This window comes from Callorhinchus milii, unplaced genomic scaffold (genome assembly GCF_018977255.1).
Source record: "Callorhinchus milii isolate IMCB2004 unplaced genomic scaffold, IMCB_Cmil_1.0 Scaffold16, whole genome shotgun sequence".
Lineage (NCBI taxonomy): Eukaryota > Metazoa > Chordata > Chondrichthyes > Chimaeriformes > Callorhinchidae > Callorhinchus > Callorhinchus milii.
In genome coordinates this window covers 10869437-10883625 of record NW_024704757.1, presented here as the reverse complement: position 1 = coordinate 10883625, position 14189 = coordinate 10869437, and the positions used below count along the sequence as shown (strand labels likewise).

General features: G+C 44.6%; 1 protein-coding gene across 2 annotated transcripts; it reads right to left on the bottom strand.

Moving 5' to 3' along the window:
• Positions 1-1501: 1501 nt before the first annotated feature.
• On the bottom strand, positions 1502-11468 carry LOC103178751 (dnaJ homolog subfamily A member 3, mitochondrial). Of its 2 annotated transcripts, XM_007893665.2 has the most exons (12): positions 11251-11468; positions 9343-9473; positions 9154-9237; positions 7584-7781; positions 7263-7415; positions 6242-6389; positions 4913-4977; positions 4511-4639; positions 4194-4309; positions 3668-3765; positions 3097-3218; positions 1502-2065 (listed from the first exon to the last, which is right to left on the bottom strand). In XM_007893665.2, exons 1-11 carry the CDS (start codon positions 11447-11449, stop codon positions 3103-3105), a joined length of 1437 nt encoding a protein of 478 aa, XP_007891856.1. In that variant the 5' UTR covers positions 11450-11468; the 3' UTR covers positions 1502-2065; positions 3097-3102. The 2 variants fall into 2 exon arrangements, with proteins under 2 accessions (XP_007891856.1, XP_007891857.1); XM_007893666.2 differs by lacking the exon at positions 3097-3218.
• Between the last annotated feature and the right edge of the window lie 2721 nt (positions 11469-14189).

Here is a 14189-nt window from a genome sequence, read left to right as displayed (position 1 = left end):
GTTGTTGAAGATAGGTTAGACTGTAGTTAATAAACGGGTTCCAATGCCATTCACGTAATCAGCAATATACCCGGGGAGTTCGACACTTGGTTACAGGCTGGTTTCCATTCATGTAAGCACACAGGACAATTCTATTTAGTGTGAGGGAGACCCCTCTTTTCTTGCTGATATGGGCATGGCTATCTAACTTGCACTGCTTCTCCTTGGCTCCTGAATGGAGTCTCTGATGCATGTTAACTATAATTCTCAGAGACAGTGCACAGGCTGTTCTGCAGGAGACAGCTGATTAGAGAAGCTCCTCCCAACTAGCATTCACGTATGTACTAATCGAACCGCCCATCCTCACTTTACATGAGAGAGAGACTTCATCTGTGAGGAAGCAATGGCTACATCTCATTGGGACATGCCTTCAATGCTGTTCTCTGGACTTGCACTATTTTGTGTTTTCAAACAACCTACAATTAAAGTGATTTTAAAAAGCCTCTGCCTCATGCCTGGATTTGTGCTGCTCTCACATGTTAATGTTTAAGTGAATACATCAAATGGTTAAAACAGCAGTTGTATGCAGGACAACAGCTGGCAACTGCTGCCCTCCCACTGTGTCTTTGAAAGGATTAAGGTTTCTAAATTGGATTTTATCAGATGCTTTATACTGTAATATGTCAATAACCTAACAATTTGAGGCCTGGAGTATGGGCAGTTACTAGTCCAGTTACTAATACAACTATGGAGATGACTGTATCCTATCTATTGTGTAATTTGTAAAACAAGAAAATACCTCCAAAAGCTAAATACTCTGTGACCGTGTTCTTCCTTTCCCCCCCCCACCCACAAACACACACACTCTATTCTCCATAAGTGCTTCACATTAGCGACTTATTGATTTCTAACTTATGCCTAATCCCTTTTTATAATAAACCTCTACCAAACACTGGGAATTTTCTGTCACAAATCATTCGTGAAATGGTCTGTGAATTCTTTTAACTGGATGCAATTTGTACCAACCCATGGGATACCCATCTGCTTACTGGCTGGACTAAATACAACTTTGCCTGTGGGTGTCCAACACTGGCTTCCCTTCAGCTCTTTTACAGCATTTCTGAGTTATGAACCAAGGTGATAGGTGGGGAAATGCAAGGGTTCAGGAATTGTCAAACAATTTCTAAAAAATAAACATGCTCTAGTTTAGCATTTCACTCCCTGTTTTATTGCAGTAAAATAGAATGGTAGATTGTCTACATAGTTTTTCGGGGTTGGGGGCAAGAGAAGAAATTGAAAATTTCCATAACTTCCCACGAGATAAATCCTGTCACTCAAATCTATCCAGTCTGGTCCCTGTGGGAAGGTTTGGTGGTGCCTGTAACAGGTGAGTGGATGGAAGCAGACCCCAATTTCTTGTGAACGGAGGGGAGAGGACTGGGCAAGTTTTTAGTGATTACTAAACACACCCCCAGTGAGACCACAACTGGAAGCGACTATTCCTTAAAGCCACACTCGTCAGTCAGGTTCAAATAAGTTTATTTCTCATTGTTGGCCAGGGTCTCTCTGGCCAACCCAAGCAATCTGGGATCCTCAGCTCACTATCAAAGAGCGACACATTCCCCGGCTACAGGCTGCACCCACTCTGCACAGCCAGAGTTAATTAGCAACCCTTGGTACTCCGAGGAACCTAAAACAAAACCTAATCACGTTGAACCCATCAGTTTGCTTTGCAAACATCACGATGGGCTCTAACCTGGAGCTTGCACTGACCATTCCAGGTCGTAGAGCTACAATCAGTTTATTTTGCCAGAAACAGAATTAAAATAAGTCTTCATTGTGCAAGAATGGATTACATAGTGCATCTGTCACTGAATTTACACTGCTATTGACCACAATGTACAGAACCAAAACAACAAAAAACAGGCCTTATCGGGAAATAACAGCCAAGTCTCTGGGGTCTTGTTCTGGGTACAGGATGACGGGGTTCCATCAGTGTATTGGCTAGTCAGGGGGTGAACATATCCTCAGGCAGCGTGGAATTTGTAGATCTGATGTGGGAGCTAGTTTCCACTCCTTCGCTTTCCTAGAAAACAAGAATAGCAGAGAAACATGATTTTTTTCATATAAGCAGTTGTAAAATTATAAATTGTTTTGACAAGAGTAAATAATTAAAAAAATCCACTGATCAGTGAATTCAAGACATGAATTAAGAATCATCAAAAGAAAAAAAAGATGTAATGATTGCTTTGTAAGTTTCAATGCAGTGGCTTTAAACTAACTAAAGTATCCATATACAAATCCATTGGCAAGAATCCAGCCTCAGTTATTCAGCACATGACCTTGAAGAGGTCGGACACAGTAAACTCTTCCTTTAGATTACTGACCAGGAAGACCAGACATGTTTGTTACTAGAGATGAGAGGGAGCTTGACTGAGAAGAAACATAACTTGTCGCTCAGTACTACAACACTCCAGAGAGGTGACAGCTCAGGGCTGGATAAGCCGGTCAAGCTCCCATAGTGGAAGGTGAGATGAGAGAAAATGGGGGGGTGGGGTTCGAAAAGATTACACAAAAACAGAGAACACTGGTGAAACACGGCCTATCAGTATTAATAGAGATAGCTCAATATTACAGGTACATCCCTTAATCAGAACTCTAGCATTTCCCAATCTGAAATTGATGTATATCAGAGATGCAACGGTGGAGAATTTACCTCACTAAAAATTACACTGAAAATTCCCCCAAAGCCCTGTCCGTTCAGTTTGAAATTATATCCTTTCTGGGAAGGGGTTTGGAACTGGCTGAGGAGATGCAAGCAAAGCCATCATGTCTATAATGTCCAAGGCATTGCTACCTGTTTGGCTCATCTTGGAAGTGCAGACATGTTCATCCCTGCAAGCTGTAGTGCTGACAAGTCAAGCACTCGTTGCAGGACAAGTATTGAACTGCATGGTTGCCATTAGCATAACATTATACTCTTAACATCAATGCTTCATTCATTTCTTGCCATCAGCTGGGAGGCTGAATAGCAGGGTACACTTTGTGCTGGACTGAGTATTGAACAGTAGTGTAAAGGTACAATGATAAAGGGAAAAACAAAAAGAGGTTTCCTACCTCTTGTCAGCTAAACATTCGCTTTAATTTGGTAAGAAATCCCTCCTTGTTTTCCCCTGGCTCAGCCTCAGGCTTCTCAGGCCCCTTTTCCCCCATCCCAGTATTCGCCCTGGCATTAGTGCCTAGATACAAACAGTCAAAACTCAAGTTCAGAAAAGAAGGAACAAAACAGAACAGACACCCCTAGAAATCACAGAACTTTGGCCCATTAAAGTCTGTGTTGGTATTTTTATCCACTTGAGCTACCAAGTCTAATCCTATACTCCTGCTCAGTCCCCATACACTTTAATATTCCTTGTCTTCAAGAATCTATTTAATTATATTTTCAAAGAACTGTGTCTCAACTATGGTTTGTGGATGTAAATATCTTGTGAAGCACTCAAAAGATGTTATGGGAAACTGTTTATACATGATAATGACCATATCCACTGTAAAGTATCAGACTTATAACAGGAACTCTAAACTGGAACAGTAAAGGTCAGCACTTGACCCTTTGCACACACTGCATGTCTGTGCAGTGAAGCACTAGAAATCCCCTGCCACTAGATAAGGTTTCCAAAACACTTCTCACCTGTAGTTGTGTTAGTGACTCCATTTACAGTGCCTTCTACTTCACCTTCATCTTCAGCATAAGCCAACATCAATGTTCTCTGTCGGTCACTCAACTGCCTGCCAAGCACATAAAGGAGAAAAGTACCAGTTACTGTATAGGTGAACAGATCAGTGCAGCGACATTATACCCGACCAATTGACACTAAAAACACCTAATGTTTGTAATCAGGAATAAGGGCTTTCCAGTGCCATGGAATCTTTAACAGGTAGGAGGTTAATATCTTTTTCAAAGGATGGCATCTCTGTGAGCTTTGACTCCACAAAGATTCTATCCCAGAAGCCTGGACGCTACTTACAACCAAGCTGACACTTATCTTCAGATATGATGACCCTCCAGACAACTATTTGGTAAGTGGAGCAATGGCTGCTCACGGTAACATTCAAACTGGGGCTGCCCAATATCTCAGTCACATTGGAGCCCTGGAAGTAGTATGGTTATACTTTCACTCCCCCCCACCTCCCCTTTCCCACCTATGAATACTTACTTTGGGATTTTCACTTTGATGTGGATATAGTGATCCCCGTAACCATAGCTGTTGACCTTTGGAATACCCTTACCACTAAGCCGAATCTTCTGATCCATCTGAATTCCTTGCGGAATCTGAAAACAGAAAACATTGATAATAATAATCCCAGCGTTTGATACAGCGCTTTATAATGTGATCGAGGCATCTCAAAGCACTTCACTGGATATACTGTGTATATTGTATAGCCAGCGTGAGAGATGGCGAACATAAAGGTTCACGAGGCTGGCTCAATGGTTCTTTCAGCTCCGAGTTTGCAGCTCAGTGATGTTACTCACCGTGATGTTGATGGTGTCGTGCAGCCCCTGGGTGCGTGCTGTGCCTCCCAGCACTGCCTGGGCAACAGAGATGAACAGGTTTGAGTGGATGTCAGCTCCTTCTCGTCGGAATGTTGTACTCTTTTGAACCTAATAATTTGAGAAAAATTCAAAGCAATTAAACAAACTCTAGACAAAAAATTCAAAAGTCACAATGCTTTCTGATCGTCTAGTGGTTCGAGGGATCAATTAAATGTAGCACCGAGTCATCACACAGACCAAATGGTCCCAAGTTCCCTCCCTGGTATGTACTGAGTTAGCTAATCACATCTAGAAGATGTGAAAAGCGCTATATCAAATGCTAGGATTATTATTATTATTATAATCCTGCAGGACTCAGCCTCGCCTCAGACAATCACTTACCCTAAAGGTAATGAAGATCTCTTTCTTTCCCACTGGCATCCGCACGGTCTGTCCGTCCTCCACACCTGCAAAACATTATAAGTGTAGACTGAGAGCTCACAATGGCGAGCACAGTTACCTCCAGCACAACTGTGGCCCCAGAACAAACACTTCTGCAGGTAAACTCGCCAATATCTGGTGGCAAATCAGACTGGGTTCCCCACTGACTGTGAAAGCCAGGAAAAGCTGTGATTACATGATAAGAACCAATATCCAGATACCAGAGGCAGTCTCAAATTGTCATCCCAATTCAGAGAAGTGGAGATAACAAGTAGAAACAAACTAACATCAGATTGAACTAATATAAATCCATTCCCTCAATTCCATACCGTACGGATTATAGCTTAGTCAGTTGCATATACTGACTGCATTACTGCTAACACTGACCTATTGTAAGTTTCATCCCCATCCCATTGCACATACCCTCTCCAGCCAATCACACATTACAGTCTCCAAACCCAACACATATTTCACCTCCTGAACCCACCACAAATCCCATTCTTCCTCATCCCTCCACACATCATCTTTTGCTCTCAGCTCCTGATGGACAACAACAAAAAGGAAGTTAATTTGTATAGTGCCTTTTACGTCGGGAGGACGTCCCAAAGCATTGGACGGACAGGGTTTCGGACCTGAGCTGAGAGTCGGGAGGGTGGAGGGCAGGGGGGGGAAGCAGGGAAATCAAAAGCACGGTCGAAGAGGAGGGTCTTGAGATGGGTTTGCTTGAGATGAGGTGGCAAGGGAGGGGGTGAGGCGGAGGATCTGCAGGATGGAGTTCCACAGGGGCCAGCAGAGTGGCAGAAGGCCCGCCCACCAATAGTGGGGCGAGCGAGGCGGGGGACATGAAGCAGGCTGGAGCCTGCTGAGCAGAGGAAGCGAGCAGGATGGTAGGGGGTTAGGAGGTCGCAGAGGTAGGGGGGAGCAAGACATTGGAGAGCCTTGAAGGTGAGGACCAGGATCTTGAACTGTATCACTGTTTGATGGAAAGCCAGTGAAGTTGGGCGAGGATGGGAGGTGATAGGATCACGCAGCTTAGTGAGGGAGAGGACGCGGGCTGCAGAGATCTGGACGATCTGCAGCCTATGGAGGGAGGAGTTGGGGAGGCCAACAAGCAATGAGTTTGCATAATCAAGCCTCGATGTAATGAAAGCATGTATGAAGGTTTCGGCGGCTGTGGTGTGAGACAGTGGCAGAGCTGGACGATGTTGCGGAAGTGGGGGAAGGCAGAGCGGATCATGGCACAGATGTGGGGTAGGAAGGAAGGATAGTTGAGGGACAAGCAGTGCTTACCAGCGGGAACTGGTACCACTAGCGTCTTTCTCTGCTTGCTCTGACCACTTCCTCGGCACAGGACGCATGGAGTAATCACGATGGATCCGCGACCACCACATCGCCGGCACGTGGAGCGCATCACAAAGGGTCCTGTGTTTAGAGTTTCCTGCAAGAAGAGAGCCACAGAATTACACAGGACTCATTATTAGGGAAGCACTATATTCTTGTAGGAAATATATTTGGCTGAGACTACCTGTTCAGGGGGACACTAAAGATATCATAACATAATTGGAAAAGAGGAGCGAGTTTCTCGCTGACAAAAAATCCTATAGATTAATTGGAACTTCACTCCTGATTGTGGATCTTGCTTTGCACAATGGCTACGATGTTTGCCTACAAAGCAATCACTACACTTGACAGTAATTATTGACTTTGACATAACATGATGTAAAATTCCAAATTTTACTTTAACTTTCATTCATGTCCAAGAAATGCCTGGCTTCTGAAAGGAACTCCTCGTCTGGTGTGATTAACCATGGTCTCAGCCATGTCAGAGAACAGAAATTAGCATAACGTACGCAGCACAGAACGACCTCGTATGAAGATATTTAATCGCCTAATTACAATTAAGTTTGCCAGGCACAGAAGCTAACTAAAGAAAGAACTTGCATTTTAACAGCACTTATAACGTCAAGACATCTCAAGCAATTACTAATACAGCTTAAGCTCTTTAAATGTTACGTCTAGATTAGAGACCAGCAAAGGGTACATCAGCTGAAGCAAACCTTGCTCTGAAGCCAAGTGTGAACACCACATTCCTGCCATGCAGAAATCCTGATCCATTTCTTGGCAAACCATTTAAGGAACTGCAAGAATGAATAATAATCCATGCATTTGCTATAGTGCCTTATGCCGAGATTTCTCAAAGCACTTGACAGGATTTTACCGTGAAACCTGGGGTAAAGTCCCATCACCCGTAGGTGAACGCACATTGCGCTGTGCTCAGGATGACTGAGACGGTCTGCAAGCTGGCACTCACCATGCCGGTTCCATTGCAGTAATGGCAATGCTGAATTTTAGTTCCTGGCTCATGACCTTTGCCATCACACCTCTGGCAAGTGTCCTCAAGGTTCACAATCATCTCCTTATTCACTCCCTTCGCAGCCTGTATGAATGTCAGCTCCATGATGTACTGAGGAAATAGAACGTAGAGATAACATTACACATCACAACTGTGAAGCTGGAATGATGCTCAAGGTAAGGTACACCACAATTCCCCTCCCCACAAAGTCCCTCCCAATCAGGACGGCCTGAGCGCTGGATTGCAGCTGGGTGAATATTGGTACCGAGTCTCTCTCACCTCTTGGGGTTGGTCAAACATGTTGCTGAAATCTCCAAATCGAGATCCTGAGAATTCTCCGAAGATACGCTTGAAGAGCTCCTCGGGATCCATGGAGGGGCCAGACTGCCAATAGTGGTGCTGCCCGGCTGTACCAGCATCGAAGCCCGTAGTTCCATATGTATCATACTGTTTACGCTTGGCCTCATCACTCAACACCTGGAACAGTACAACGGCACAGAGCGTCAGCAGAGCATGTGAGTATCTCACACTATCTCGCACCCACCACAAGGCATGTGCTGTGGAACAGCTCCCAAAGTAAAACACCCACATATCACACCTGTACGTGGTCCATGCTGCTGCAAACTACTCTGCTAGATGCAGCCATCTGCACTCTTAACATGAGGATCAGCCTGATATAATCTTGGGAAAGCAGATATTCTTTAACAAATCGTGTCACTCTTATACGACCACTCATACTGGTAGCAGGGCCATCATAGTCAACAGCATCAACTTGCATTTATACAGTGCCCTTCATGCTGGGTGGCATCTCGGAGCGCTTAACAGTGGTGGAGTCAAGCCCCATCAACAACAACAACAAGATTCCATTTATAGAGCGCCTTTCACGTCGGGAGGACGTCCCAAGGCGCTGAAATCCTTTCCTCATCCAAAATCCATAGAACGTGCAACAGAGGTTCTCTGGACAGTAATCAGGAATTAGAACTTTAGCTGAAATTCCACTCTTCCCTAGCCCAGTGGGTGCTGAGGTCAACTGTAGCCCTGATTGCTACTCTAGCTGAGGAGCCATGGTATGTCTGCTGAGCAATAAAGAGAGACTCTTGGCCTCAGTGTCTTTCCTGCTAAGTTGCATGCTGGTCTAACATTCTATACAATCAGTAGCAATAACTTTCACTGAAGGACAAAGGTCAATTTGTTGTTCTGGGGGAGGTCACGTGCCAGCACCAGCGAGTCACAAGGCTACCTCACAGCATTCGGCTTCCTCTTCAAAATACAGTGATGGCTTTTGCTGAATAGTTCCCTGTACTTGCCGCATACACAGTCCAGCTTACAGAGGAGTGGGTTTCATCTATCCCTGACCCAGCAGCTCTCAGGCAATGAGGGAAAACAAACAGCCATTTCCCACAACAATGGAGAGCTAAGATCATGGCTCCGGGATACTACTGAGTATGAAGCGTGCTATATAAATGCAAGCTTTTGTTGTTGTACCCTACTTCTGACAGCAATTCAGGAGGAGCTCAGTCTAAGCATACTCCTCCTAAACTCAGACAGATTGAGGAGAGGTATGGAGAAAAAATGACTCAAACCCTCCTGTTTCTTTTCCCCCCATCTCAGTGCAGACCCTAACCACACTCTCTCTTCCACGCTGTCCCCGACGTAGAGCACAGACTCTTCCCCAATGTATTGAACACCAACACATCTATCTGCGGTCAGGCCACTTCTCTTGTTTTCTTGGCAACTATAATTGAGGAGCATACATTCTCGCTAATTTGGCATTCAAATGATATCTAGTAAGACTCTGGAAGCAGTGATACACCCCAACTGGAAACAAAAACATTGCAAAATCTATTACCTCGTAGGCTTCTGCAACCAGGGAAAATTTCTCCTTTGCCTTTGGGTCTTCTTTGTTTGTGTCAGGATGATATTTCTTGGCGAGCTGCATAAAACCAAGAGAAAGTGTTACACTTACAGCCCAATGTTACAAAGAGTTACATCAATCACATTCATTGTTAAGACAGTGCTTCCAATCACACTCTCCTACCTGATAATATGCTTTCTTTATCTCCCTCTGGGTAGAGCTTCGTGGAATCCCTAGCACTTCATAGTAATCGCGTTTGGCTACACGAGCGGAGGTGTGAAACGCAGAAACACAGACAGCCGGCTGTGCGTAACCTTAAGAAACAAGAAAGAAACATCCATTGGTTTTACTGCACAGACTGGTTCAGTGTTGAATCGTACAAAGACGCTTGTTTTTCTCTCCTCCTCCTGACTCAGCAGCCTTTTAAAGGTGCACCCACTCATACAAAAACCTCAAGAGCAGTAGCAATGGCACAAGGTTAGCGTTCCTTCAAAACATCTCTTCAATGTCTTTGTAGCATTGGTCACTACAAAATCCCATGACAGCCCTCAGTTGGTTGACTCCAAGTGGAGTCGGGAAGCCTGAATTTCAGATGTTGCTGGTGACACTGCTGGCATCCTGGCACTTAAAATATCACAGTCCTGCCACTTGGCTTAAACCCAGGCACAAGCAAAAATCCTTCACAGGGTTAAATCTAAAAGTTATTCATTCCTACTGACAGCCTGGTTTATCAGGAAGCTTTTTTCAGCTAGTGATCACCTTTCCAATAATGGCTAGAGGATACCTGCAGCCTGGCTTTGAATAGAACAATGTGTTTGGAGAAGATGCCCTTCTAGATATCCATCCACAGAACAAAGGTCACATACACATATGCTTGAAGATGAAATCATCTCCAAATTCTAAAAGTTCTCTAAGTGAAGAAATTCTATCCAGCCTCTCCTTCTTCTGCTTACAATCCTCAAGTTATACCTCTTATCAGAATACATACGGGAATTCTTAAAAATATATATATTTAACTTGTTATATAGAACCCTTCTGAATCTTAAACATTATTATTATTATTCTCCTGTCAATCTGCTCCAATGGAAAAACCTCTAAGTTAACTACCCTCTCTTCAGTCATAGATTGTCTCATATCCTGCATCACCTAGAAAATCTACACTGGTCCATCTCTAGAACATCCTTTCTATAATGGGATGAGTTGAGATTGAGGAATGCAAGCAGCCATGTCTCAATTTCCAATTGGGCACTGCGCTGGATTTTGGGCACAGGACAAAAGCTGATTCAATACCATCTGACATCCAGCAGATACAAATAAAGAATAACAACAACTTGCATCTATATATCGCCGAGTAGGGTCCCAGAGCACTTCATAGAATCATAGCACAGGAGGAGGCCAGTCAGCCCGCTGTGTCTGTGCCGACTCTTTGAAAACAGCTACCCAAATCAATCCCGCTCTCCCCATAGCCCTGCGAACTTGTCCTGCCCAAATAATTATCTACTTCTCTCTTAAAAGTTGTGAGCGAATCGTCTTCCACCGCCCTTTCCGGGGGAGTCTGACCCATTACACCTAAACTGGAAGACTGTTTGTGGGACATTGCTGTGCGCAATTGGCTGCCGCGTTCGCCCACAAATATACAGTCAATTCACTTTACAGTGTGTTCTGTGAAGCGCTTTGGGATGTCCTCCCGACGTGAAAAGCGCTATATCAAATGCAAGGATTATTATTATTATTATTATTACTGTGCTCTAATCATTTTGCCAAAGCGGCCGTTGCGGCCATTGCGGCCGAACTGAAATAGGTTAAAAAGGTCCGTGTAGAACATATAATAATAATAATAATTATAATAATCCTTGCATTTGATGCAGCGCCTTATCGCATCGTTGAGACATCGCTCAAAGCGCTTCACAGAATGCACGGTGGAGTGTAGTGACTGTGTATTTGGTGGGTGAAAATACCGTCCCTCGCGGCTGAGGTGAATTTGTGTGAAGGTGCTCCCGAGACAGCCCTCCCGACATTTACAGGCGCGGTGATGTCGAACGGTCGTTACTGAAGCCCCTGACGGCTCTGACGTCCACACGTGCCGGTTACCTGACAGCCTGAGGCGCGGCTCCGGGCCCAGCCTCAACCCCCCCAGGCCCCCAGCAGAGCCCGGGCCGTGGCTTTTCCCGAATAAAGTACATACGGTGCGGGACCGGAGCGGCCGCAGAGCCGCCCCGGTGTCGAGCAGCGCGGCCGGGCCGCGGGTGGCCGACAACAGACGCGAGTAACAGCGAGCGGCGGCCGCCATCTTGTTACTCCCCCCCCTCCCTCCCTCCCTTCCCGCCCACTGCGCCTGCGCCTCCCGACTGCCGCCCACTGCGCCTGCGCCTCCCGACTGCCACCCACTGCGCCTGCGCCTCCCGACTGCCGCCCACTGCGCCTGCGCTGAGGGCTCTCAGTCAGTCCCATATGGTACAGTTCATCACTGCACTGTCTGCACTACAGGTTTATTTATTCAGGAGTTATCATATTCTCCCCCACCCCCCCCCCTTTTTTTTATATATAGTGTTGGTAACTGATCCTGTCTGGGCAAGACAAGTTTGCAAAGGCTATAATAATAATAATAATAATAATATGTAATAATCCTCGCATTGGATTACAGCGCTTTTCACGGCTTCGAGACGTCTCCGAGCGCTTCGCCGACTACGCCGTAAAGTGAACTGACCGTGTATTTTTTTTTTTTGGGGGGGGTGGGGGGGGGGGGACGGGGAGGGCGAAACGCGGCAGCCAGTTGCGCGCAGCGGCGTCCCGCAAACAGTCGTCGCGGATTGAAAATGACCCAGTTTATCGCTGTTTTTGTTTTTTGGAGGGATTATTATTGTTAGGCGGTGCGGAGTAAGGAAACTTGCCCGAGGTTTCGCCCTCTGCCTGGAATTGAACCCAGGTGTCTCGCTTGCAAGGCGAGCGCTCTAACCACTGAGCTGCAGGACTCCACGCTATGGGGAGAGTGTGGAGGAGTGGGATTGAATTGGATAGCTCTTTTCAAAGAGCCGGCACAGACACGATGGGCCAAATGGCCGCCTTCATGATTCGATGATTCTGTGACCTTTCTTGGTCACTTCATGGCTGTTCCATGCTTTTCGTGCTTTCAGCATCCAGCACTTGTATTATTACAATGCACGTGGAATACATGCGGTTATAATATCTTTGCACTTAATAAAAGAACTTAGAATGTCAAAACATCACAAAGCAATTCACAGGTATTTGAAATAAAGCACAATTCAAATTTATTGATGTTGCATTTGTAGGAGAACGTGCAGCCATTTTTCCATTTGATATATAGATTGGAGAGACCCCAAGCATCTGCCTCAGTGCAATATAGGCATGTTGTCATTTCACATTTACCTAAGGCGCTATACCGAATATAAGGATTATTATTATTCAGACAGAAAGTATGAAGGGTTCCTCTAAAATCACTCAAACAATGATGTGGAAATGGCCAAAGTGAAAATTGGGAGAAGTGACTTTGAAAGTTGCAAGAACTTGTGTGTTGTCATATTCTGCTGCAGGAGCTCCTCCAGTTAATGGGTAACAACTCAGTCAATACTGGATAGCTAGCCTGGTTTTACAGTCTCTGTTCCTCTTACAGGCAGTTTCACTCACTCCAGTAGGTGACAGTGCATGAAGAGAAGGTTAAAATAAAGTTCCTTCTCAACGCTATTCTGGTCTCTAGATTCATACACTTTATGTCTTACTTTATATACTCCTCAGACCCACTTGTTCCTATTCATTTTATCTCTTTCTATCGCATATGTTTTTTGGTTCATTCTCTCTTTATTCTTCTTGCCCTCTTTTTATTAATCAGACTGTACTCCCTGCTTTCCTTTCTCAGAAGTGTTCTTAGTTTCTTAGAAGGTTTCTTACAGTTGATACTGTAGTCAAATGATGTAAGGATTACTATTTTAGTTACTTTGTGTTTTTCCAATATGCTCTCTCTCTCTACAACCCCCAGCCTTTCTCTCTCTTTCCTCTCCTGTTGCCTATTTTTTCTTTTACTTTTACTTGAGTTTACCTTTTCACTGACCTCTAGCACTTGCTGTATTCAGGCCAGGCCACTGTGCACTGCAGGATATTTCTCCCTTACTGATACCTACTGGGTTTCAGTTTGGCTCAATTGCTGGCAATCACGCTTTTGGGTCAGCAAATTTTGGTTCAAGTCCAGTGTCAAGGCTTGAGCTCATAGTAATAGGCTCACACTCCTTTACATTATATATTACAGTGAACGCCAATGTATCTGCATGTCTGTTCATCCACACGGTACTCCGATTTGCGAGCCTGCAAGGTACCAGCATAAATAAAGTGTTTTGCACATGTACTAAACTGCACGCTACATTTTGGGTTACAGAAGCCGAGCAACTTCATGAGCAACTTCACAATATTCAGTAACATGCTTTTTTGTTGGTGGAGAAGGTAAGTATTTTTACATCTTGAAATCGTGGGTTGCAGACAGAGATAGAAAGTTAAAGACACTCTCAGAGAGAGAGATTAGCAAGAGGTGTGGCACATACCAATACTATAATGATAGTAACCTGCACACATGAACCAGCACCAAATAATAATAATAATAATCCTTGCATTTGATATAGCGCTTTTCACGTCGGGAGGACGTCCCACAACCCTGAAGGGAGCTGGACTGTTCAGAAACTAGAAGAGACAACACTCCCAAATGCACAAAATGAAGTCTGTATGTGTGCGACTGTGTGTATGTATATAGAGTTCAATAGAGCTGGACTTTGGAAAAATATTATTTTAAATTGTAAATTATGGATTATACAGACAGTACCACACAAAAGCATGGAGGAAATTGAAAAGGGGGATTTAAAGGTTGACTATTTATCCTCGCTATGCATAATGCAGACTTACAGAAATCTGATTTGCCAGAATGGGGATTTGGTACAAGTGAGTTTGAAAACAAAAGTGTTGTGGCACACTTTCAGAGATTGTTTAATATCAATGTTTCGAATTATCCTTCTTTATATGGATCTGTC

Coding starts and splice junctions, on each gene's coding strand:
- LOC103178751 (XM_007893665.2), bottom strand. CDS start 11,449: ATGGCGGCCGCCGCTCGCTGTTACTCGCGTCTGTTGTCGGCCACCCGC. Junction 3,766..4,193: donor ATCAAAGTGAAAATCCCAAA/GTAAGTATTCAT, acceptor TGTGCTTGGCAG/GCAGTTGAGTGACCGACAGA. Junction 3,219..3,667: donor AGTCACTAACACAACTACAG/GTGAGAAGTGTT, acceptor GTTTGTATCTAG/GCACTAATGCCAGGGCGAAT.